At 30.8% G+C, this 27,123-nt stretch overlaps 1 protein-coding gene across 20 annotated transcripts in view; it reads left to right on the plus strand.

Moving 5' to 3' along the window:
- LOC139519165 (uncharacterized) overlaps positions 1–27,123 on the plus strand; it is a 113,206-nt gene that overhangs the window by 74,497 nt on the left and 11,586 nt on the right. For all 20 annotated transcript variants that reach the window (XM_071311008.1, XM_071311021.1, XM_071311005.1 and 17 more), the window contains one exon: positions 22,041–22,202. In XM_071311008.1, coding sequence (XP_071167109.1) covers positions 22,041–22,202 — 162 coding nt within the window. The remainder of the gene's footprint in view (positions 1–22,040; positions 22,203–27,123) is intronic.

Raw genomic sequence — 27,123 nt, forward strand, 5'->3', positions numbered from 1 at the left:
TCAATAATTATCCAGTTGAACCTTTCCAACCTTGGAACACTTTCAAGCACTAGGGCTAAGACCAGGATGACCCCTGGGTAATAACGTATTCCAATAAAGGGCGATATGAGTGACAAGCGATAGATCAGTGTTGTCATATTTCATAGATCTACTTGGCTTGTCATAATTGAGTTTCATCTGCACACTAGCAATCCTTAATTAGATTGTAGTGGCCAGGGAATCAGCCTTTCCAAGTATGGTTTTTGTCAGTGTCACTGCTGTGAAAACAATATCAATGGCGATTATTATCCTATGATCAGTTGTAGATTTCATATAATCTAATATCTTTCAAAATAAAAAGTACCTAACATAGAAAAATGTATCTAAAAGAATTATCAGTGATATATATTACTTTTAGTTTTATGTCCTGAAATACAGGCCTTCTTTCCATCAGCCCAAATTAGCAGAGTGTTATAATATAATTATATATGATTATTATAATATTTCTGACTATATTTGGTATTTTGTATTATTCATAATGATTAGCATAAACAGTAGTTGTTGTCAGACTTGAAATGAATTACACAAATTCTCCTTTTCACAATATTTCAAGGTTTAAAACTAGGATATAGAAATTTTGAACCCCTGTATCTTAATTTAAACATCTGGTGAAGACTTTAATACCATTACATATTCTGATACCACAAGACATCATCCAAGATACATCTGTGTTATCAATCATATTTTTATGGTACATGTATCTTATGTTATACCTGTAACATTTTATGTGAGGACAATGTATTCAGGTTGATTAAGGACAATTGACAGTGGAACCAACAGTTATAAGATTTTATGTATTGAATTGAAACTTGAGTTATCTCCCTTTGAGCACCTGTTTGCTAATAGTAAGTTATCATATGGACTTATGTATTGCTTACTTGTAAAAATGTTATAGTAGGCTGAGAGTGAAGATGATACATTGACATGAACATGCACCTTATGATATCAACTGAGGTTTACTAAAATATCTTGGATTTGATGTAGAAAGGGGGGTCTGAAAATTAGGAATTAAAGCACCCTTCCTCGTTAGCCAAATAAACTTCTCACGCTACGCGTTCGAAAGTTTATTTGTCTAACTCGGAATACTATGCTATAAATATAACTTATTTTGACACAGAATGGGCTTTAATTTTATCATTTTAAAGGGCAAGTGCTAGGTGCAGCACTGTCTGAATCCACATTTAAAATTTATATAATCCTTATACATGATATCCATATATGTACCAATTTAATTGGCACCATGTATATTAAAGTACATTGTGTACCACATTACAAATATATGCTATCCATATAGATTAGTGAGGCCCCTCATGGGGGGGTCCTAGTAATCACATAATCACCATTTTTTTGCCAATATAATCACATAATCATTAAATATTTGCTTATCTTTAGTAATCAAATAATCATAAACTAAAAATACAGTCCTAGGTAATCAAATAATCATGAAATATTTGGCTTAATAATCAAATAATCATTAAAAAAACGGCCAAGTAATCACATAATCAAAAACCCCATGAGGGCCCTCATTAGTATATGTTAATTCTTGTATCTGCACTGTTGAGATTGCTTGTCACTTGGTTATTTTCCAGCAACAAATATAACTGAGAACTAGCCCCAAGTCTGATAGCATTTCGAGTTCTGATTTGGGTCTTCGTTTGATATGAGGACTTATTGAATTGTTGTAATTGGATTTATACTTATTTCAAAAAATATTTCAAATATGTGAGATAATGTGTTTCCAAACATTCATCTTCCTAATTCAGTGCACTGGTTGTCTGTGTTTTCCAAAATCTAACATATTTAAGCAAAATTAAATTAACTTTCATTTATTTATTTAACTGGACGTAATCTTATTCTGTGGGTCATTTATGGTGTATCTCTTGGTCTATATTGAAAGTACTACTGATTGATCGGTATTAAATTGCATTTAGAGATTGTCTGCATCAGTCTACATCTAAAAATTAAAAACTTTTAATTTGTAGTTATTTTTTAACTTTCTATAAGTTTTGATATACATGTATATATAATTTGTCTGAATATCAGCCCAACAATGTTAGATCTGTAAATTTGAAGAAGCAAATTTTTTTGTTTTTCTCTGGCTAGGAATCAAACTCATGCTTCTGAGATATTGTGGCACCAAATCGCATTGCACTATGCCTAACACGCTAGACCACTCAACCTCCTATGCTTGAGGCTTCCACAGATTTACAGACTTAACATTGTTGGGCTGATATTTAGAGAGTTATATATACAGAAAGTATTTTCAGCCTTGTATCACCATCACAGGTTATCCAGTGTATAAAATCTGTCGTAGATTTGTCACTGGTTCAGATGTTCTTAATTATCTACATGTGTATTATATACATACGAATCCCGGCGAGGGAAGAACAAAAAATTTGCGAAAGCAAATTTACAGATCTAACATTGTTGGGTTGATGTTTAGACGAGTTATATATATGGTGATATATAGAACTCGTCTAAACATCAACCCTACATTTCATGAAACAAAGGAGAATTATATCTCTTAGGATATTTTTTTAACAATTTTACTTTTTATCCCATATGACATTAAAGTCTGATCTTTTTAAATTTAATGTATGTAATCTAAAGCCGACATGACAACATATCACAATAGGAGGAGAACCTGTTAAATCTCTTTCGCCCAGAATTATTTTCTATATCATTTTTTTGAAGATAAAACCATTTTATATAAAATGATGCTTTTACTCCTAATTGGCCTCCCTGGATAGCTTTTGTGTTTTATTGCTTATAATTTATCTAGCCCAGGGGTCATCTGGAGAGCATTACTAATTTAAACAATAGCAGATATTATTTTTTTAATATTTGACAAATTGACTATATGACCCACTTTCACAGGTGCATCTCTCAAACAAGTAATTGTTTAAAATGTGCATAGCTTTTTGTTTTTTCTGTGATAATAAATCCTTTTTTTTTAATTTTAAAATTTTAGGATAATTATTTCATAGTTAATCTAGTGTTCTGTCTGATTCAGTTATTTCTGTTATTTATTTTTTATGTTTTTTTTATACTGAAATAAGACATATTGCAGAAAATATTCATGCATATATATAAAAAAAAAAAAATATCTATATATATATATATGTCAAGTCTAAAATGTTACTGCAACTAAAATAAGAGGGGTTAATTATGATTATTTTGCTGTCTTAGTAGATGCATGATATTATCACCCATGCTCATAAGATATGAAATGCACACTGAATATAGAATATCAAAGGTAAATCCCTAAGTTTTTTTTAAAAGTATTAAAATCACAAATTTTTTTCCAAAATACCCAAATATTTTGAACATTATCAGCATAATCTTTTAAGTTCAAACATATTTATTGAAAAAAACTTAATCCAGCAGTTGTTTAAATAAAGCAACATTTACAATAGATCATATTATTCAAGTTCCATTCAAAAACAGTGCACTTGAACATTTTTTCTGTAGTTTAAAACTTCAGAATTATTTAATTGGTCTTTGAAAGTTATAAAAATTAAATTTAAATGGTATGATATAATTTGCAGAAGACAGTTATACAAAGAATTGGTGAAATATAAAAAGATTTTATGTTCAGTTCTTAGTAATATAACAAAGACTATGTGCTATGTATATTACCATTAAATTTTTTAAAAGTTCAGAAACACAGGGTAACACTAATAATTGTAGAATAATTCTTATTGTATTTAAAAAGAATCAATTTAAAAATCAAAAGAAAACTGAATTTGACATTTGAATTTAAATTTTCAATGTTATATTGGGTCTGTCTGCATGTATAGTAATTGCATTTCACTTTAAATTATCTCCATTCAATGCATGGCTGCAGTAATTTTATCTGTCAAAATAATTTATTTGTAATCTTCATTTCTCAAATTCTTTCATAAAAGTTTATGCATTCTTATCAGGCATAAAATGATGAAATTTCCCACACTGGACGATGTGTTGTACTGTCCATAATTCACCTGTTGCAAATTAATACTTAAGAATAGGGGGATGGTCATCAGAGTGGTCACTACAATGTACCCCCGCTGACCACAAGTTCACATTGCAAAAATTTGGTGGGAAAATTATACAAAGAATGGGATTAAAGTTCAGTAATTTGAGGTTAAATAGTCAACGATAAACATGCAATTGTCCAGTCGCAGTAACAACAGAAAAACAGGTGAAGTGTCCGTGAAGACATGTTAAATAACTTGTTAAGCTGAGACATCATTTGTCATGTCCGACTTATCAAAGCATAATAATTATATCTTGTTTAAAAAGGAAAAAATCATGAAATTGTCATTGAAATTATACAAATTATCACTATAATTTTCATTGATGCGGAACAACATGTATTATGCATATAAAAGATGTATTCTGTATCCTTCTTTATAATGTTTACATGTTTACATATTTTTGATATGAAGATTTAAAGTGAATAATTCATCATTTTATATATATTATTGTTATTTTATTTATACCTGCCTTTTCTGTGAACAAATCATTAAAAATAAAACATTTATTACCCTGAAGATATGTATTACAAAGATTCATTGAAAAGATTATTGAAAAAAGAACTGAGTCTTATGGTTTTCAAAAGGATATATCAAATTGGCCAAAAAATCACATCTTTTCAAAATTTCTCAAATTGCAGATTTGAATTATTTTGAAGCTATTTTTTTATGTTGTTTTTTTTGTGTTTGTTAATATAACCTTTTCATAGTTTAAATAGATATGAAATGAAAGCATTTTCATTACAATTGTAGAAATTACTTAGAATTTGGACTGTTGAGAAGTAATATAGAAAACAACCATCACCCAAATCCATGTTTGATCCATGTTTAATCCATGTTTAAACCATGTTTGATCCATGTTTAATCCATGTTTAATCCATGTTTGATCCATGTTTAATCCATGTTTGGGACAAAGTGTCACCTATGTAAAAAAAAAAACTGATATTTTCTAAAATGGAGAATTTCCAAAGTTTAAAATTTATAATTTATAAGGTTTTTTATATTTAAAAAAAAGTTGGTGAATAAGGGCAACAACTTAGCCTTAAAATGTACCTCAAGGAAAAAAAGAATTTTCTACTAATTACTCCACAGATATGGAAATACATCTTTTTGACAGATCTTGGAATCATTTTAATTTTTTTAAACATTGATTATTTCTAAGGACATTCATTTTTAAGTTTAAAGGATATTGAAAGTAGAACCTCCCTGAAAAAGGTATAATAATTAATGAAACTATATGGAACATTTGTCTGTCTATGACATATCCTCTTTTGAATTGATACCACTGGCTACCATAAACTATAGGATGCTGCAGTATGTCCTCAAGTCTCCCATGTATCTGCCCAAGGCTGTCATAAGATGAATATAATTATGTTAAATCCTGTTAATATAAAGGTGAGATCCTGTTCATAAAACCAAGTTTTCTGTAAAATTTGTTAGTATAAATGTACTGGAGTATCATTTCACCTTTATGATAAAATTGTTTACACAAGTGTTGATAGAGATAGATTTGTGTCTGACCATACACCTGCAGATTACATAATATCTCTGCACTTGATGTAACCCATAAAACATTAAAATGAACCCTGTCATTACTGCTCTGACATTTATATAGCCCTCCTGTACAGCGACAAACATGTCACCCTTAATGTAGGTAAATATATGGTTAAGTTCAGGTAGAATTTGAATTAAAGTGGTGCTCGGATATGAAATTAAGTCCATTTTATGCTAATTAGTTAAAGTTTTGGATCGGTGCAGTACCTTTACTGGGTGTCTGTGACCTTGGACCTAATCCTTGTTGCACAGGTGTTTGAGAATTCAAATTAAAATAAGAATAGAGTTTTTAATTAGACATTTATATTCAGACTATCATAGTTTAGTGTGACATACACAGACTTCATAGTGAAAGGTAACAAATATCGGGATTAAAATAATCCACCGTACTGTATAACACGGACAGGTTGAGTTGTATTTATCTTAAACGCATTAGACAAAGTTACATTAAATCTCATTCAATCTTTCCCAAGTGAAGCCATGTATTTAAGTAAAGCAAATTAAGAAAATGAATTTCAGATCTTATGCATAATGTGACATACACAGATTTTCTAACTTTTTAGGATTAAAATAATCTGTGGTGCAGTGTAAAAAAGGACACGTTGACATGTAAAATTTATCTATAATATTTGATGTGACTGTCATACAAGTGAGAGGTTTAGCTAGCTTTAAAACCAGGTTAAATCCACCATTTTCTACATAAGAAAATGCCTGTACCAAGTCAGGAATATGACAGTTGTTATCCATTCGTTTGATGTGTTTGAACTTTTGAATTTGCCATTTGATTTGGGACTTTCCTTTTTGAATCTTCCTTGGAGTTCAGTATTTTTGTGTTTTTACTTTATACATCATGTACATTAAAGAAGAAAACAATTCTTTCTTTCCAAGCATGAATTATTCAACAGCAACTAACAGAATTGTAAATTTTTTGTACAAAAAAATAAGCAGCTCAAGTCCCGAGATTTCTAACATATCAACAAAATTTATATAATATTATGCAGCAAAGATTAACACTTTTCAATTTATATCACTAGCAAATTCAAACCTTATTTGGATATAAAAGTTAATGTGAATATATTGAAAAGACCCCACTTGTAGACCAAAACTGAGATAAAATTGAAGTAGTAAATAAATTCTTTTAGCAGTGATATTTAATTAAAATATTTTTAATTTTTAAGCTCATCAGAAATAACTTGAGAATTGTTATATTCCATAAAATTGTATGTAAGGAGATGCATGTAAATCAGATGAAACCCAATGACACAATTAACCAAAAGATATCTGGATGATTCCATACACAACCTTCAACAATTTGTCAAGTTGTATTAAATCATTCCAAGTCTGAGAAGATAAAGTATCGAAGAAGGCTGCCATCATCACCAATATAGTTCTGCAAATATATTTTTGTCATCATTCTACAGGGAAAATTTTTTAATTTTTTAAATTAACCATGATTCTTGTCTAATAATGGTCAAAGAAAAAAAATTATTGGAGCATTTCAATTTAGAAAATTAAAAAAAAACATAATAAAAACCTTTTGAATCCAGGAATTTTTTTAGAGTGTACTTGGAAAGGTTTTAGGAACATAACAAAAATGAGGATAGATAAAAACCATTGGTTTATATCTTTTTCAATTCACACCTGTACATAGCAGTATACAAGGAGGAGATAACCCATGCTATTTCATACAAACTAGATCACCAATCTTGATCATGTTTATGTTTCTGTCTGGGATAGATATAAAGTGGGTGAAAAAAAAACATGTTGATAACTTTAGTATAAGCGAATGCTAACCTTTAACCTGAAACGTTAGACCTTAGGTCAAGAGGTTAACTGCTCAAATGATACAGTAAAGAAAGAAAGATGTTTTATTTTAGTGGTTGGAATTTGAACATTAATTGAGATTCTGTTATCACCATTGAGATAATGTTTACATTAAAAGGGAAGATTTACATGTTTTATAGTATCTGTGTTTATTTGTGTATGGTTACAAATTGTGATAAATCAGTCTTTGACAAGCTCAGAACACTATTAAAAGTTAATTACAGACAATCATTTTCAGTTGCATAATCAAAAATGTGATGATGAAAGCATGAAACCAGTGGCCTTCAGCACAAATATTTAATGTCACTAAATATGATCCAAATAAAACACCACCCATATTGAAAAAAATCTTAATAAAACTCGAATCTGAATCACAAAGAAATCAGTGTGAAAGATTTTATTCCTACAACATTTTTTGCTGCGAAAACATATAGCGGCTGATCATTCACAATGTTTTAGATCTTTTTTTACTGTGGACTCGTTATTTTTAATATGTGATTCCATTTTTTTGTGAAGTTTGTGAATAAAGGTGAAGTAAGAAGTTAAAAAAGTCCATTTACTTTAATACTCTGTATGCATACTTTGCCAAAACAAGGATTTGTATCACAAGCACTTGTTTCTATCCATTGGAAGACCCACTATCAATGTATATTTACGTAAATATACGTTGATTTAGTGTGGGTCTTTCAATGAATAGAAACAAGTGCCTGTGAATTGTATAGTATCTTATACTAGTTCTTGGTCAAAACAACAGGATCAAATATCCTCTAAAATTAGATTTTTCCATCACAGAAAATTGGTACCAATGAAAATGAATTTATCCGAAGTATTTTGATTTTATTCATTTTCAAAGTTTAATAAAATTACTTCTTTTATGAAATAGAATACAAAAAAGCCACAGTACTATATTTTAAGAGTTGAGGATAATTGAAGATTGTAAATACAAAGAAAAGGTTAAGGTTTGTGTCAAAGAGACCGCAACCCAACAACAAAAGTATTAGTTCATTAAAACTGTATTTTAAACCACCAAAAATCCACAGTACACAGTACTTGACAATGGCATCTGTTTAGAAAATACTGTTCATCTTAAAATTTGAATAGATAATTGTGAATATTTATGAAAACAAATAATTGCTGTTTGAATAAAATTTAGGAATATAGTTCAGATCAAAATAAATCAATTTATTAAAAAGCATGGGTTATATTTGTAATAATTTTCAACCATATGTTTACTATGTAACATGAAGACAGTTTAGGGCACCCTGGTTGACTGAATCACTAATCCTCAGCTAATTCCTCATGCTCTGACATTTTCACTAGAAATTGTTTTTTAAATATCACATATCATTTTTCTCTGATTAATGCCTATGTATCCCAAAAGGTCACATTTGTCACTTTGGCCCCTCGTGTGCCATTGTTTCCCAGACAATTGGTTTGTTTCAGAACAATTTATTAAAGGCTAGGCTTTGCCTCTTTGTAAATTAAAGATTCCCTGTAGAAAATTTACGGAAAGATTAAAAACTATCTGCAAATAGCAAACCGAGAATGGCTCTTTGATTTCTATGGCAATAAAGCAAATCTAGAGATCAGAGGATACGAAAAATGTCAGCAACGTATCAGTTATCCCATGAGGCATTGTAACATAAGTTCAGTTTTAGCACCTCCGGAGAAAAATTGAGGGAAGTGTATGATTTATAACATGATTATGATTTTATCAAGTCATATCTCTGTTTTGCCAAAAATGTTCATTTTATTTGCTATTTGAGAAAACGATAGCATTTTGTCTAACTCCAGATTAATGTAACGGATACCGTTCCTTATGGAGTATTTATGTTAACAGGAGGATGCTATCAGATTGCTGTGTAGAAAATTCATAACAAGTGTTGCCATTAGACTGACTGCAGCTCTGTCCTTTTAATCCACTTTTGCACCATTTTATTTTTTAAATAGAAATGAAATTGTTTTCTGTGTGAAGGTTTTAAATATCCATCCCAAAAGGAATTGAAACATGACTGTACGCCTAGAAAATAGACATAGAAGTCATTTAGTGGTCTCACACTGCCTTGAAAACATACAGAAGTCATTTAGTGGTCTCACACCGTACATTACATGGATACACCATTTTATATTTTAGTTCAATTATTTTTTATTAATACCTGGTAATATCTTTTTTGGTCAGATAATGAGCAATATGATGTACTTAATATCACAAGAAAAATTATGGATTATCTTTTCTTATGTTTTACAACATTTCAATTATTATTTTATACTAAAAAATTAAAGTGAAAGTTGAAAGGCAATTAGATGTATTATTAAGTCTCTGACACAGACTTGCATATAAGTCCCCTCTGATATTAACAAACATTGACATTAGTTGGAAATAATAGGAGAAAAGATAGATTATACTTTGACCATGGTCAGTCAGGTTTCATTGGTCCATACTAAGATAAATAGTCTGTCATCCTAGTTAATGTACTTAATGGTCAGTCACTTTAGACATGTAATGGTCACACTTCATAATTCATCTTATCAAATGTCTAGATCCTATTATGATAATTATAAAATACAGAAATTATTTATTCCTGTTAGTAAGTCCTTGCTGAGCATTGAGTTTAGTAAAGGCAATGTTTGTACTTTTATCAATTAGTCAATGGTATACATATATAGCTACAGGATGAACAAATTTTACTGTGTACTGCTAAGTGGGTATCTAGATTATAAGAACACCCATTTTGATATAAATATATTTATTTATGAATGCAGATTTGTCTGAAATTGCAATGATTAATCTCGAATTGTTGCCCATTCTTAAAAAATCACAATAATTGCAATAAATATAAACAATAATTCTGAATTTACAGTATTTCAATTATGTACCTCTATTTGTGACAATTTGTTCACGTATCATTGTCAATTTAAAAAAATTGCTGAGTCTAGACTGTCATACAAGTGAGAGGTTTAGAGCTATAAAACTAGGTTTAATCCACCATTTTTTACATTTGAAAATGCCTGTACCAAATCAGGAATATGACAGATGTTGTACCTTTCTTTGATGTGTTTTGTAATTTGTTTTTGCCATTTGATTAGGGACTTTCCGTTTTGAATTTTCCTTGGAGTTTAGTATTTTTGTGACTTTACTTTTTATGAAGTTGAACCAATTTTTGGAAGACCTTAGATGAATAAGCCCTTATGTTTTATACATAGATCTATGTGTACATGTATAAACCCTTATGTTTTATACATAGATCTATGTGTAGATGTATAAGCCCTTATGTTTTATACATAGATCTATGTGTAGATGTATAAGCCCTTATGTTTTATACATAGATCTATGTGTAGATGTATAAACCCTTATGTTTTATACATAGATCTATGGGTAGATGTATAAACCCTTATGTTTTATACATAGATCTATGGGTAGATGTATAAGCCCTTATGTTTTATACATAGATCTATGGGTAGATGTATAAGCCCTTATGTTTTATACATAGATCTATGGGTAGATGTATAAGTCCTTATGTTAGATCTATGGGTAGATGTATAAGTCCTTATGTTTTATACATAGATCTATGGGTAGATGTATAAGCTCTTATGTTTTATACATAGATCTATGGGTAGATGTATAAGCTCTTATGTTTTATACATAGATCTATGGGTAGATGTATAAGCCCTTATGTTTTATACATAGATCTATGGGTAGATGTATAAGCCCTTATGTTTTATACATAGATCTATGGGTAGATGTATAAGCCCTTATGTTTTATACATAGATCTATGGGTAGATGTATAAGCCCTTATGTTTTATACATAGATCTATGGGAAGATGTATAAGCCCTTATGTTTTATACATAGATCTATGGGAAGACCTTAGATGTATAAGCCCTTATGTTTTATACATAGATCTATGGGAAGACCTTAGATGTATAAGCCCATATGTTTTATTCATAGATCTATGGGTAGATGTATAAGCCCTTATGTTTTATACATAGATCTATGGGTAGATGTATAAGCCCTTATGTTTTATACATAAATCTATGGGTAGATGTATAAGCCCTTATGTTTTATACATAGATCTATGGGTAGATGTATAAGCCCTTATGTTTTATACATAGATCTATGGGTAGATGTATAAGCCCTTATGTTTTATACATAGATCTATGGGTAGATGTATAAGCCCTTATGTTTTATACATAGATCTATGGGTAGATGTATAAGCCCTTATGTTTTATACATAGATTTATGGGTAGATGTATAAGCCCTTATGTTTTATACATAGATCTATGGGTAGATGTATAAGCCCTTATGTTTTATACATAGATCTATGGGTAGATGTATAAGCACTTATGTTTTATACATAGATCTATGGGAAGACCTTAGATGTATAAGCCCTTATGTTTTGTACATAGATTTATGGGTAGATGTATAAGCCCTTATGTTTTATACATAGATCTATGGGTAGATGTATAAGCCCTTATGTTTTATACATAGATCTATGTGTAGATGTATAAGCCCTTATGTTTTATACATAGATCTATGGGTAGATGTATAAGCCCTTATGTTTTATACATAGATCTATGGGTAGATGTATAAGCACTTATGTTTAATACATAGATCTATGGGTAGATGTATAAGCCCTTATGTTTTATACATAGATCTATGGGTAGATGTATAAACACTTATGTTTTATACATAGATCTATGGGTAGATGTATAAGCCCTTATGTTTTATACATAGATCTATGGGTATATGTATAAGCCCTTATGTTTTATACATAGATCTATGGGTAGATGTATAAGCCCTTATGTTTTATACATAGATTTATGGGTAGATGTATAAGCCCTTATGTTTTATACATAGATCTATGGGTAGATGTATAAGCTCTTATGTTTTATACATAGATCTATGGGTAGATGTATAAGCTCTTATGTTTTATACATAGATCTATGGGTAGATGTATAAGCCCTTATGTTTTATACATAGATCTATGGGTAGATGTATAAGCCCTTATGTTTTATACATAGATCTATGGGTAGATGTATAAGCCCTTATGTTTTATACATAGATCTATGGGTAGATGTATAAGCCCTTATGTTTTATACATAGATCTATGGGAAGATGTATAAGCCCTTATGTTTTATACATAGATCTATGGGAAGACCTTAGATGTATAAGCCCTTATGTTTTATACATAGATCTATGGGAAGACCTTAGATGTATAAGCCCATATGTTTTATTCATAGATCTATGGGTAGATGTATAAGCCCTTATGTTTTATACATAGATCTATGGGTAGATGTATAAGCCCTTATGTTTTATACATAAATCTATGGGTAGATGTATAAGCCCTTATGTTTTATACATAGATCTATGGGTAGATGTATAAGCCCTTATGTTTTATACATAGATCTATGGGTAGATGTATAAGCCCTTATGTTTTATACATAGATCTATGGGTAGATGTATAAGCCCTTATGTTTTATACATAGATCTATGGGTAGATGTATAAGCCCTTATGTTTTATACATAGATTTATGGGTAGATGTATAAGCCCTTATGTTTTATACATAGATCTATGGGTAGATGTATAAGCCCTTATGTTTTATACATAGATCTATGGGTAGATGTATAAGCACTTATGTTTTATACATAGATCTATGGGAAGACCTTAGATGTATAAGCCCTTATGTTTTGTACATAGATTTATGGGTAGATGTATAAGCCCTTATGTTTTATACATAGATCTATGGGTAGATGTATAAGCCCTTATGTTTTATACATAGATCTATGTGTAGATGTATAAGCCCTTATGTTTTATACATAGATCTATGGGTAGATGTATAAGCCCTTATGTTTTATACATAGATCTATGGGTAGATGTATAAGCACTTATGTTTAATACATAGATCTATGGGTAGATGTATAAGCCCTTATGTTTTATACATAGATCTATGGGTAGATGTATAAACACTTATGTTTTATACATAGATCTATGGGTAGATGTATAAGCCCTTATGTTTTATACATAGATCTATGGGTATATGTATAAGCCCTTATGTTTTATACATAGATCTATGGGTAGATGTATAAGCCCTTATGTTTTATACATAGATTTATGGGTAGATGTATAAGCCCTTATGTTTTATACATAGATCTATGGGTAGATGTATAAGCCCTTATGTTTTATACATAGATCTATGTGTAGACGTATAAGCCCTTATGTTTTATACATAGATCTATGGGTAGATGTATAAGCCCTTATGTTTTATACATAGATCTATGGGTAGATGTATAAGCACTTATGTTTTATACATAGATCTATTGGTAGATGTATAAGCCCTTATGTTTTATACATAGATCTATGGGTAGATGTATAAGCACTTATGTTTTATACATAGATCTATGGGAAGACCTTAGATGTATAAGCCCTTATGTTTTATACATAGATTTATGGGTAGATGTATAAGCCCTTATGTTTTATACATAGATCTATGGGTAGATGTATAAGCCCTTATGTTTTATACATAGATCTATGTGTAGATGTATAAGCCCTTATGTTTTATACATAGATCTATGGGTAGATGTATAAGCCCTTATGTTTTATACATAGATCTATGGGTAGATGTATAAGCCCTTATGTTTTATACATAGATTTATGGGTAGATGTATAAGCCCTTATGTTTTATACATAGATCTATGGGTAGATGTATAAGCCCTTATGTTTTATACATAGATCTATGGGTAGATGTATAAGCACTTATGTTTTATACATAGATCTATGGGAAGACCTTAGATGTATAAGCCCTTATGTTTTATACATAGATCTATGGGAAGACCTTAGATGTATAAGCCCTTATGTTTTATACATAGATCTATGGGTAGATGTATAAGCCCTTATGTTTTATACATAGATCTATGGGTAGATGTATAAGCCCTTATGTTTTATACATAAATCTATGGGTAGATGTATAAGCCCTTATGTTTTATACATAGATCTATGGGTAGATGTATAAGCCCTTATGTTTTATACATAGATTTATGGGTAGATGTATAAGCCCTTATGTTTTATACATAGATCTATGTGTAGATGTATAAGCCCTCATGTTTTATACATAGAACTATGGGTAGATGTATAAGCCCTTATGTTTTATACATAGATCTATGGGTAGATGTATAAGCCCTTATGTTTTATACATAGATCTATGGGTAGATGTTAACATGTTTTATACCTAGATCTATGGGTAGATGTATAAGCCCTTATGTTTTATACATAGATTTATGGGTAGATGTATAAGCCCTTATGTTTTATACATAGAACTATGGGTAGATGTATAAGCCCTTATGTTTTATACATAGATCTATGGGTAGATGTATAAGCCCTTATGTTTTATACCTAGATCTATGGGTAGATGTTAACATGTTTTATACCTAGATCTATGGGTAGATGTTAACATGATTTGTATTGTATCGATCTCTTCAATCTACATTTACTGTCACCTAAAACAATTAGGTAATTCCTGTTTATATATGTGTAGAATTTAACTTAAGTCCAATTAAAATATACTCTATCTTTCTTTTATGTTGTGAATCCATCCATTTGCTCTATTAAGTATGCACAGATGTGAAAAATTTGAAGTTTTAACATTCAACTAAATGTTAAATTAACGCATATTGATAATGGTATTAAACAGCTGTAGAAATGCATCATACTTCATCAAATGATTTTTGTGCATTTGATCATATTTTAGAAACATTCTCTCAGTAGATGCATCTTTAATAATGTATAATTCTCAAGGTCAATTCCCACAGACCCAATGTATAAGTAATCATGTATGTATCTAAAAGTACCAGCGTGACTATGTTATGTAAGTCTGAATGGTCCTAATACATTGAAATGTTAGTCCTAGTGATCAATTAAATAGATACTATAGTCATATTGTTTGGTGTTTGGTGTTTATCACAAAACTAATTCATAGTATCAGCTATTGTCATTTGGATGTCTTTGTTTTGATGTAAACTTTAAAATATTTTAAATAAAAAGGCACACTAGAGGGGAATTGTTCTAAGTCATGTTTCTATTGTAAAATCTTTACGTTTGCCAGCTGAATCCAGAGAGATTTGAAAAAATTTATGTACTAGTGATAGCAGAACCTTTGCTTGTTGTTTCCCTTTTTGGTCATGAGTTGTTGAGGCTACCTGTAAAAATCAAATAAGTTTATGACAACTCTAGAAGTTATTTGCACAAAAATAGAAGATGACACCTAAGTTTGTAAAGCATATTGGTCTGTCAAGGATTTGGGATTTACTCTCATTGCATGAAGGAGTGAGTGTTCTCCAATTCCTCCATACACAAAATTTAACCTCTTGATTGTAATTAGGAACTGATATCTAGACTTAGTCTGCAGTGACACAATTAGGAACTGATATCTAGACTTAGTCTCAGTGACACAATTAGGAACTGATATCTAGACTTAGTCTCAGTGACACAATTAGGAACTGATATCTAGACTTAGTCTGCAGTGACACAATTGGGAACTGATATCTAGACTTAGTCTGCAGTGACACAATTAGGAATTGATATATAGACTTAGTCTGCAGTGACACAATTAGGAATTGATATATAGACTTAGTCTGCAGTGACACAATTAGGAACTGATATCTAGACTTAGTCTGCAGTGACACAATTAGGAACTGATATCTAGACTTAGTCTGCAGTGACACAATTAGGAACTGATATCTAGACTTAATCTGCAGTGACACAATTGGGAACTGATATCTAGACTTAGTCTGCAGTGACACAATTAGGAATTGATATATAGACTTAGTCTGCAGTGACACAATTAGGAACTGATATCTAGACTTACTCTGCATTGACACAATTAAGAATTGATACATAGACTTAGTCTGCAGTGACACAATTAGGAACTGATATCTAGACTTAGTCTGCAGTGACACAATTAGGAACAGATATCTAGACTTAGTCTGCAGTGACACAATTAGGAACTGATATCTAGACTTAATCTGCAGTGACACAATTGGGAACTGATATCTGGACTTAGTCTGCAGTGACACAATTAGAAACTGATATCTAGACTTAATCTGCAGTGACACAATTGGGAACTGATATCTAGACTTAGTCTGCAGTGACACAATTAGGAACTGATATCTAGACTAAGTCTGCAGTGACACAATTAGGAACTGATATCTAGACTTAATCTGCAGTGACACAATTGGGAACTGATATCTAGACTTAGTCTGCAGTGACACAATTGAGAACTGATATCTAGACTTAGTCTGCAGTGACACAATTAGGAACTGATATCTAGACTTAGTTTGCAGTGACACAATTAGGAATTGCAATCACAAGTTGTAGAATGACAAAAAAGAAAATACAAAAATGGAAAGCAGCATTCCATAAAACACCAAACAGAAGATTGAGTAAAGCAAAAGCACTCATTTCAAAAACTTTGAGTGAAATCCTAACATGTGTGTCAAGTATACAGTGATGTTTTGGATTGCATATTGATATCATAACATCAGCTAACTCCTTTCAAGATAGAACCAGTATAATAAATGAGTCTATGCAGATTACGTCCAGCTTTCAAAGATGAGTTACTCGAAATAAGTCCAGATTTCAAAATTGAGTCACTACAGTATATGTTAAGATGTCAAAAATGAATAACTGCAGAATAAGTCCAGATATCAAAAATAAATCTCTGCAATATAATATAAAAAAGAAGATGTGGTATGATTGCCAATGAGACAACTATCCACACAAAAGACCAAAATGACACAGACATTAACAACTATAGGTCACCGTATGGCCTTCAACAATGAGCAAAGCCCATACCACATAGTTGGCTATAAAAGGCCCCGATAAGACAATGTAAAACAATTCAAACGAGAAAACAAACGGCCTTATTTATGTAAATAAAATGAACGAAAAACAAATATGTAACACATAAACAAATGACAACCACTGAATTACAGGCTCCTGACTTGGGACAGGCACATACATAAATAATGCGGCGGGGTTAAACATGTTAGAGATATCAAAATAGAGTCGCTCCAGAATTAGTCCAGATTTCAAAAATGAGTTACTGCAGAATAAGTCCAGATATAAAAAAGTGAGTTAAAGAACTGTTGCTGAAAACCTGTCATTGTTTCGAAAAACAAAAGAAAAACAAAACTCCTTTCTTAATTTGTAACTAGCCATTTCTGAGTATAAGTCATACTCTCTGTAGAATATTTCTACAATGTGATTAAAAAACAATGAACAGCAGATTATTCATACATTTTGTTAATGGTAAATTCTATATTTTTTCTCATTGTTAATTTTAAGATTAAATACCTCCCCATTGTAGCCTCATTGAATTTAGTTTGATTGTGTATTCATATTGTTCCTTTTGTGTCCTCTCTGTTAACTGATCTATCACACATACAAACTTGACAACATTTTTAATAGGGAATAATTTACGGGATTCTTTTACCATATTTTTTGGTAAGTTTGTTTGAAATTTCTGTTGTATTTGTAGAGATTTTGAAATATTTTGTAAAAAATCATAATTTAAGTTTTTAGATTATTTCCATAAGTAAGACTATTGGAACCGTTCTGAAGCAAAATCCAAATGTATCACAGATTTACAGGAATTATAAAGCTTTGATGTCTTTTCTAATTTGACAGATAAACAAACCTTCGTAAGTCATTTGGTCTCATGTGGAGAGTTGTTTCATTGGCAATCATACCATATCTCTTTATGTTTATGTTTAAACTGATTAAATGAATTATACCAAAACAGAAAGTTTTAATTGAAATTATCATATAACATATCATGGAAGCAATTGTAATGATGCAACATTTCTGTAAAATGAGTTCTGATTGGATAGAATTTGAAGACAACAGGGCATCAATTCCATGACCGAAACCTCTGAATTCTGTATAAATTAAGGGTATATTTCAATAAGGCAATTTAAGTATAAATCATAGAAGATGTAACCACTGATGAGATAAATGTCCATTGATACTTGTATTAGGACAAAATCTGACAGACAAAGTATAAGGCAGCACAGTGGCAGATCCAGAGGGGGAGGTTCTGGTGGTTTGTACCCCCCTTTTTTACGATCAATGCATTTGAATGGGGACATAGAGTTGGAATCCCCTTTTATCCTGGGTTGGGAACCCCCTTTTAATAATGGCTTGATCAGCCCCTGCAAAGTCACATGTATCAGATTCTGTGTTTGAATGCTGACAAAACATTAAAAAAAGATCACAGTCACCTCCTCATACATATAAATCTTATTTTGTTTTACTTAGGGATCAGTAATATTAGATAATGGAATCATTTAAAGAAATCTTACTTTTTGAAGCAATATTTTATACTGATGCATTTTCACATGTTGAAATCAGCTAATATCAAATAGTATATAAAGACCATTTCCTGGGAATATTAAACATGTACTACCTTTTGGCTATGGTTACACATGTTATGACAGGATTTTTAATTGCTTCATCAATTATTTTCACCTTTTTCTTCCTTTAAGCTCCTGAACTTCATAACATAAATATTAGCTAAACGAGACATGTTTTAATCTGCAGAAAATAACTTTTTGACCTTTTATATGGTAAACTGTTACTCTACTTATAAGTCAAATTTTTCTGGAAGGGATGAAAAAGAAATTACAATTTATCAACCAACTTAGAAGTTAAAAAAAAACAGTTTTGTCAAATGTGTTACACAAATCATAGCTGTATATTAAAATGAGTTACCCCTGAACTGCAGTCCTACATTACAATGTAAGACAATTCAAATTTAGATCTTGGTTGTCACAATAAATTACAGAGATGTTGATTTACTTGATAAAAGATCAAAACTTTTAGTTTCCCAAATTGAGATCTTGCACATCTAACTCTTGACCGTATAATCATTTTCCAACGCACCTGAGTCCCAATGGATCATTTTAGTAACCTTTTTCATTACGTGGCATCCGTCATGTTTACTTCTACAAAAATCTTCTCCTGAAATTTGATATTACATTTTATCTAAACTTGACCACAATCATCATTGGGATATTTATTTTTACATATGTGTCTGCAGGTGACCCTGCCTGCCAATAAACATGGCCAACTTGGCTAAAAATAGAACATAGGGGTAAAATGCTAGTTTTTATGCCCCACCTACGATAGAAGAAGGGCATTATGTTTTCTGTCTGTGTGTCCCTTCGTTCGTCTGTCTGTCCCGCTTCAGGTTAAAGTTTTTGGTCAAGGTAGTTTTTGATGAAGCTGAAGTCCAATCAACTTGAACCTTAGTACACATGTTCCTCATGATATGATCTTTCTAATTTAAATACCAAATTTAGGTTTTGACCCCATCTTCACGGTCCACTGAACGTGAAAAAAGATAGTGCGAGCGGGGCATCTGTGTACTATGGACACATTCTTGTTTCTATTACCTTGACAACCACTATTAATAGAAAAAATTGACAGAGGCAGAATTGTTAATAATCTGAAGATCCATTTATATCAAAAACTGTAAAAGGAGAAGGTCTGGTGAGAGCAAAAATGATCCACAAGACAAGATTTGCATATAGCCATCTTGATTGTATTCATCAGAATGGTTATTTTATTGTGCTCAATGGTCAATGCACATCAAGTATATACAGTGTAATCATATCCTTTGGGTACAGACTTCCTAACATGCACATCAAGTATATACAGTGTAATCATATCCTTTGGGTACAGACTTCCTAACATGCACATCAAGTATATACAGTGTAATCATATCCTTTGGGTACAGACTTCCTAACATGCACATCAAGTATATACAGTGTAATCATATCCTTTGGGTACAGACTTCCTAACATGCACATCAAGTATATACAGTGTAATCATATCCTTTGGGTACAGACTTCCTAACATGCACATCAAGTATATACAGTGTAATCATATCCTTTGGGTACAGACTTCCTAACATGCACATCAAGTATATACAGTGTAATCATATCCTTTGGGTACAGACTTCCTAACATGCACATCAAGTATATACAGTGTAATCATATCCTTTGGGTACAGACTTCCTAACATGCACATCAAGTATATACAGTGTAATCATATCCTTTGGGTACAGACTTCCTAACATGCACATCAAGTATATACAGTGTAATCATATCCTTTGGGTACAGACTTCCTAACATGCACATCAAGTATATACAGTGTTGTGTAATCATATCCTTTGGGTACAGACTTCCTAACATGCACATCAAGTATATACAGTGTAATCATATCCTTTGGGTACAGACTTCCTAACATGCACATCAAGTATATACAGTGTAATCATATCCTTTGGGTACAGACTTCCTAACATGCACATCAAGTATATACAGTGTAATCATATCCTTTGGGTACAGACTTCCTAACATGCACATCAAGTATATACAGTGTAATCATATCCTTTGGGTACAGACTTCCTAACATGCACATCAAGTATATACAGTGTTGTGTAATCATATCCTTTGGGTACAGACTTCCTAACATGCACATCAAGTATATACAGTGTAATCATATCCTTTGGGTACAGACTTCCTAACATGCACATCAAGTATATACAGTGTAATCATATCCTTTGGGTACAGACTTCCTAACATGCACATCAAGTATATACAGTGTAATCATATCCTTTGGGTACAGACTTCCTAACATGCACATCAAGTATATACAGTGTAATCATATCCTTTGGGTACAGACTTCTTAACATGCACATCAAGTATATACAGTGTTGTGTAATCATATCCTTTGGGTACAGACTTCAGGTAAATTGTTCTTGATTCTTTTCATACTCAAAATCTTTAGTTTATTTAGAAGATGTCCTAACATCTCAATTCACTCAATTAAGATTAAGGCCTACCAAATGCAGATTTTGATTGAACAAGGTGCAAGGTGATAAATTGAGTGAGATGTTTTGCTTCAGGACTTTTGGGAACATCCATTTTCTAGGGATTATAGCAACATTTTTTTCATACCTTTAGTTTGTAGTCCTATGCAGCAAGGATGCCACAAATGTTTAATTTAATTCTGTTTTCTTTCCTTATATCATAAATTTTTATAAACCCTTGGATGATATTTCTTTCTTTGTTAAATGAATTAGGGTTCTATTGTTTCTATTTAACCAAAGGTTGTTAAAAAGACTTAAGATAAAATAAAAGAAGCAGTGGTTGTTTTCACCAAAAATCTTTATGCGAAAAGTACTTGTTAATCATGAAAATTTCGGTATTTATAGATTATCCGTCATCATCTCAATGAGATTGATTTTCTCAATTGAGCCGGGACAGCGAAAGTGAGAAAGGCAATCGAGTTGAGATGAAGAATGATAATCTTTTTATCGCTATTTTACCTATGACGACGTTGTCAATTTCATGTCAAAAACATGTCAATTTCGTTAGCAACGGCACGTGCATGCTTAGTTTCTAGCTTAGTTTTCAGCGATAATTTTCTATCTCAAACGAGTAGCATGATATGAAAATTATCACACAAAAAGATCAAAGGACAAATGCACAAAATAGCGATAAACATATTTATTTCAGAGAAAAGAGTGACAATACTGTATCTATTTTCAGCGTCTGGATCTGTTTATGTTTGGGGATCAGGAGCTGATGGTCAGTTGGGACTAGGAGATAAAGTCTTATTCATTACATCACCTAAAAGACTCAAAGATTCAAGTTTACACAGAAAAGTCACCTATATCTCATCTGGAGAATGCTACAGTGCTGCTATCACAGGTATGGTGTGTTTACAAAGGGGAGAGGGGAGGGGTACAGTGATAAATACATAAATGCTACAATACCTATGTCACATTTAGGCCATGTGTTAAAGGGGTGGGACTGTGACTTTAAAAGAGTAGTTGCAGTTTCAACCCAACTTTCCATTGTTACACATCAAAATATTTAAACGCCCACCAAACGCCTTCAGGCACGAAGCCAACCGTAAAAGGGCTGTATAGCCAGTCAAGGTCATTAAACACTTCCATCAACATCAACTCTGTTAGGCTCTTAAATTAGGAGATGTATATTATGATTGTCAATGGCACTACTAGAAACCAAAAGCAGACCAAATGATGGGTATGTAAACACATAGAGGTCAACACACAGCATTCAACAATGAGCAAAACCCATTATGTATAGTATTTAAACCTAGTAAAGGCTCTGCTATGACAAAATGTGAAATAAATGAGTGCTTGATGCTGAAAACAATAATGGAAAAATAAATACGGCAAACAAATAAAAACACTAGATTAAAGGCACCATAAATATATAATGTTGACAGTTGTTAAAAAAAAAAGAAAAAAGATTAAAGGCACCTAACTTTGGACAGAGACAAAGAATGTGGCAGAGTTAGACATATTTGTAAACACTCATCCAATGTTGTTATAAACTGTACAGCATGAGAGCAAACTATAAAAAACTTTTTAAAATTTTTAAGAATAGTGTGGCTTACGTCTGTATTATAACTTTAAAGCACATCCTAATATAAAAACTTGTAGCCACAATAATTAAACAGTATATGGAGTTATTAATAAGATGTCGAACTTTTCCTCAACCCAGGTTTCATTTCTTCTTAATATTTAATAAACGACTACTTTCTGTTCAACATGAACATCAAAAATATGGAAATTGCATTATAATGGTACCATTAGAATACAGAAACAAAATTAATCATTTGAAAAATATTAAAATGAATTTTTGTCTGATGTCTTGTTATTAATTATACAAAAGTTCTGTTAACTAACAATTAGGTTTATATTCCTGGCGTTATTTTTTACTTTGGAAATGTATAATTCTAACAATGATGTTTTTCGTCCAGATAATAAAATGTTCTGTTCTGTGGTTTCTAATAGCTAAACACAGAAAATTTGTTGATATTAATCAACCATTTCTTTCAAACAGAAGTAAAAAAGATTGCAGAGATATTAATTATATTATAATATCAGAACAATTACTGTAGAATTTCTTCAAAATTAGAAAGTTCCTTATCCATCTGATGAACGAAAAGATTTAATTAATGTTAAATCAAATTTTTGTGAATAATTTTCCTGTATTATTGTACAATACCATATCTAACAATGAGATCATCTTTTTTAGATTATTGATTCTGTAATATAAAAAACTATTAATCAGAGAAATAAAATATGGCATTTCTCTTCTAAATGCCTTCGTTATTTCTGTTAAAAGAATGTCTTTGGATATCTTATTGTGGGTTTTGTGGTCTTATAAAAATGTCTAAATCCATTTTCAGATGAAAGACCACAATTAGAAAATTTCATCAGCATAATGAGTTTGATTTTATTTCTGTTGGGAGGATAGTTTGGTTCCATTGTCATTATAAGGAGTTATTTAATTATTTCAATAGGATGTGTGTTAACGTTACGAAGACAATTTGCGGCAGTGCGGTCACAGCTGAGGTTTTTGTCAGCGGCTAAATGGCAAGATCATCCTCAACCATTAGACAACAATACAAAAGAATATCTTTGATGGATAACATTTAATTGGCTTTTCTAATATCGTGACTTTACCAAAACAAATTATTTTTTGCATACTAATGAGCCGTAGAAATTGTAATTTTTAGGAAAATGTTATATGTTTTCCCATATTAAAATCTGGACAACAAAAGATCAGCTCTAATTTGGGATGGAAATGTTTAATTATCCGACCTAATTGAGCATTTAATTATATCCTGGTAAAGAAAGACAATTAGGCAAAAGGGAAGCACTGTTATGAACAATTTTTATTTAAGAATGACCTCATCTGAGTCTTCATTGTTACAGTAAAACAATCTTTATGTAGAAAAATGTACATTTAAAGAGGAGTTATATTTTTATCAATAATATAATTTTTATTCTTTATTATTTTAAGACCATAATCAAATGATAACTATAGATAAATATTGTTTTAGTTATTAAGCAAGTGGTATTGGAGTGCACATAGATCTTTTAAAAAAATATATGAAAATATGATAAATTAACCCTCTAGATAGACTCAACTCTAATTATGTTATAGTACTGCCCAAATTCAACCTTTTCTACTTTAATGTACCATTTCAAATTGGCAAGCAGTTTAATATTTTTGAAATTGACATTTTCTAAATAATTATTATATTATTTCTGTCCTTTGTATATCTGATTTCTATTTGATAGATTTTTCTCCACCTTAAATGTAACACAGAACTATATTGGAATTGTGTGATCTCAATCATAAGAATTCATCCTAATTGTTAAAAGAATCAAATTCAAAAATTCACTATTGTATATAATGAAAAAATTACAGGCTCAAGTGTATGTTTAATCTTAAAATGAATAATGGGTCTTTTGAGAATTAAGAATAAACTATGTTTTCGAAGATATAAAAAACATTTTATTATTTCTAAAAGAACAGCCATAAATAGTCAACTAAAGAGCATTTATTGGCGACTATTATACTTTGTTTTCTGTTTTATAGTTACTGTATGAAAGTGATAAGTACCAATGGTCATACAAGTCAATTTCAAAGTTATGAAGTTCTTCATTATTAAAAGAATTATATTTTTCTCAAGTTTTATTGAGAAATTTCATAGCTTCCTAGCTCATCATCAAAGTAAAAATATTCTTTATGCTAATTGAAAAATCATGTTCATTTTGAAGCTTTTATCATTTGATATATTCACTTTAAATGCTGTAATAATAAGAGTTTTATAGATATTTTTATTGAAGAACTGTTATCAAGCAATTTATCAAGATCCTTTATTTGCACACCTCATTTGTTTTTAGTCAGATATACAATACTGGTGTATACAACCTTTCACTTAAGAGGTTTTGTATTTTATTGAGTCCGTATCGTGGTAGCAATTAAATGATGTTCCTAACTGCACCTTTAAAATCAATCCCCAAACATCACTGCATTTATATTTAATGATTTCAAAATGGCAAGCAGTTTTATATTTCATAAATTGACATTTTCTAAATAATTATTATCTTATTTCTGTCCTTTTTATATCTGATTTCTGTTTGATAGATTTTCGAGCTCAATCACCACAGATCTGTATAATTAATGATTAAATGTAGTAGAACTATAAAATCTTGTTTCATGGTTGGTAGTTTCTGAAATAGACATCTTTAATTAAAAGTTAGTTTGGTACTGAGCTCTTTCCCCTACATTCGCCATTACTAGTGGAATCCTAGTTAGTTTAGAAAATAAAATTTTATAGATTATTTTATGGGTCGTTTGGGATTTAAGATAAAAACTTTATTTACATCATTTAAAATGTGCTGTTATGCTACTTAAACAAGCATTATTCTTTTGCTTTTGGAAAAGGTTTTATTATTAATTTTTAATTTCCTCATTAACTAACTACCGGTATGTCATAAAATTATATGGCTGTGTAGAATTCATGCTCCATTGTATTGTACTTACATATTTTATTTCTTATTTATATTTAATCTGCATAACATCAGAAGGTAGAAAGCTACATTAAGTTTAGATCATTTAAAACCTTTGAATGTGTAAAGTTTTTTCCCTGAGGATATCATCAGTTCAATAGTCAGTGCTATTTAGTTTAGTTTAAACATATTTTATTAGCTCAAAATATATGCAAAAGGGATGAGACACAAGTTAATCAAACTAATATAGTCTTTTCCAATATAATGTGGATTCATTAATAATCACTAGATACCATTTTTTGTGGATTTCGTGGGTTTTGGTGAACCATGAACTTAAATGTTCAACGAATAACAAAGTAGTGGGAGCAATAAGGCCCTTATTAGGCCAACTATTAATGGAAATTTAAAAGTTATCATACATATTCTTAAATTTGTCCAAACTAGACCAAGGTATTAGATATTCAGAAAATAAAAAGAAATTTCACATTGATCGAGTTAACATGACAACAAGCCATGACAAAATTTGCATACTTTAAAAAATTTCTTGATTTCCTTTGTTTTTCATTAAATTCTAAGTATAATTTAGATTGGAAAAGTATGTGCGCAGCCAAGAAACAACTTTGTATTTGGCGAGATTATTTTAATAGTCATAATAAAGCTTCTCTTAAATTATTTTGTTGTTTCTTGGCTGCGCATGATGTTTCCACAATAGAAATAACGATGAAAAACTGCATAAATTCTAAAGTATTCATCATTTTAGAGAAAACATGTCAGTACATACTATGACGTGATTATGACTGTGCAAGTTTGAAATAGTTGACCTGCAATTTATTTTCTTGGCCAAAACCAGACCTTAATGGCCCTACTCCTTTTTCTTTAGACATTGTACACAGACATTGAATTGGTAAAACCATGATATCAAATATCCACGAAAATGCAAGTTTTCCTCAATACACGAAAATTATTCCCATGAAAAAAAAAATGAATCCTTAGTAACCATACCTGTTAAAGCTCAATTGATCTGGAGGGTTCTTTGATCTCTTGCCATTGTAACCACATCATTACTGCTCTAGAAGTTTTCAAAATATGCTTTCAGTCAGGGAATCTATTTCAAAATTTGTATCTGGGGATTGGATCAAGCAACAATCTGACTGCTGTTACTAAAACAGAATATTGGGGAGTTATAGTTTTTGGCTTTTATCTCAAAAACTCTATCAGCTAGAGAAAACCTGACAAATGGTTGAAATGATAACCAGGGCTGTATACATCCCAGGGAGTAGTCAGAAAAATCT

Source organism: Mytilus edulis, chromosome 4 (genome assembly GCF_963676685.1).
Source record: "Mytilus edulis chromosome 4, xbMytEdul2.2, whole genome shotgun sequence".
Lineage (NCBI taxonomy): Eukaryota > Metazoa > Mollusca > Bivalvia > Mytilida > Mytilidae > Mytilus > Mytilus edulis.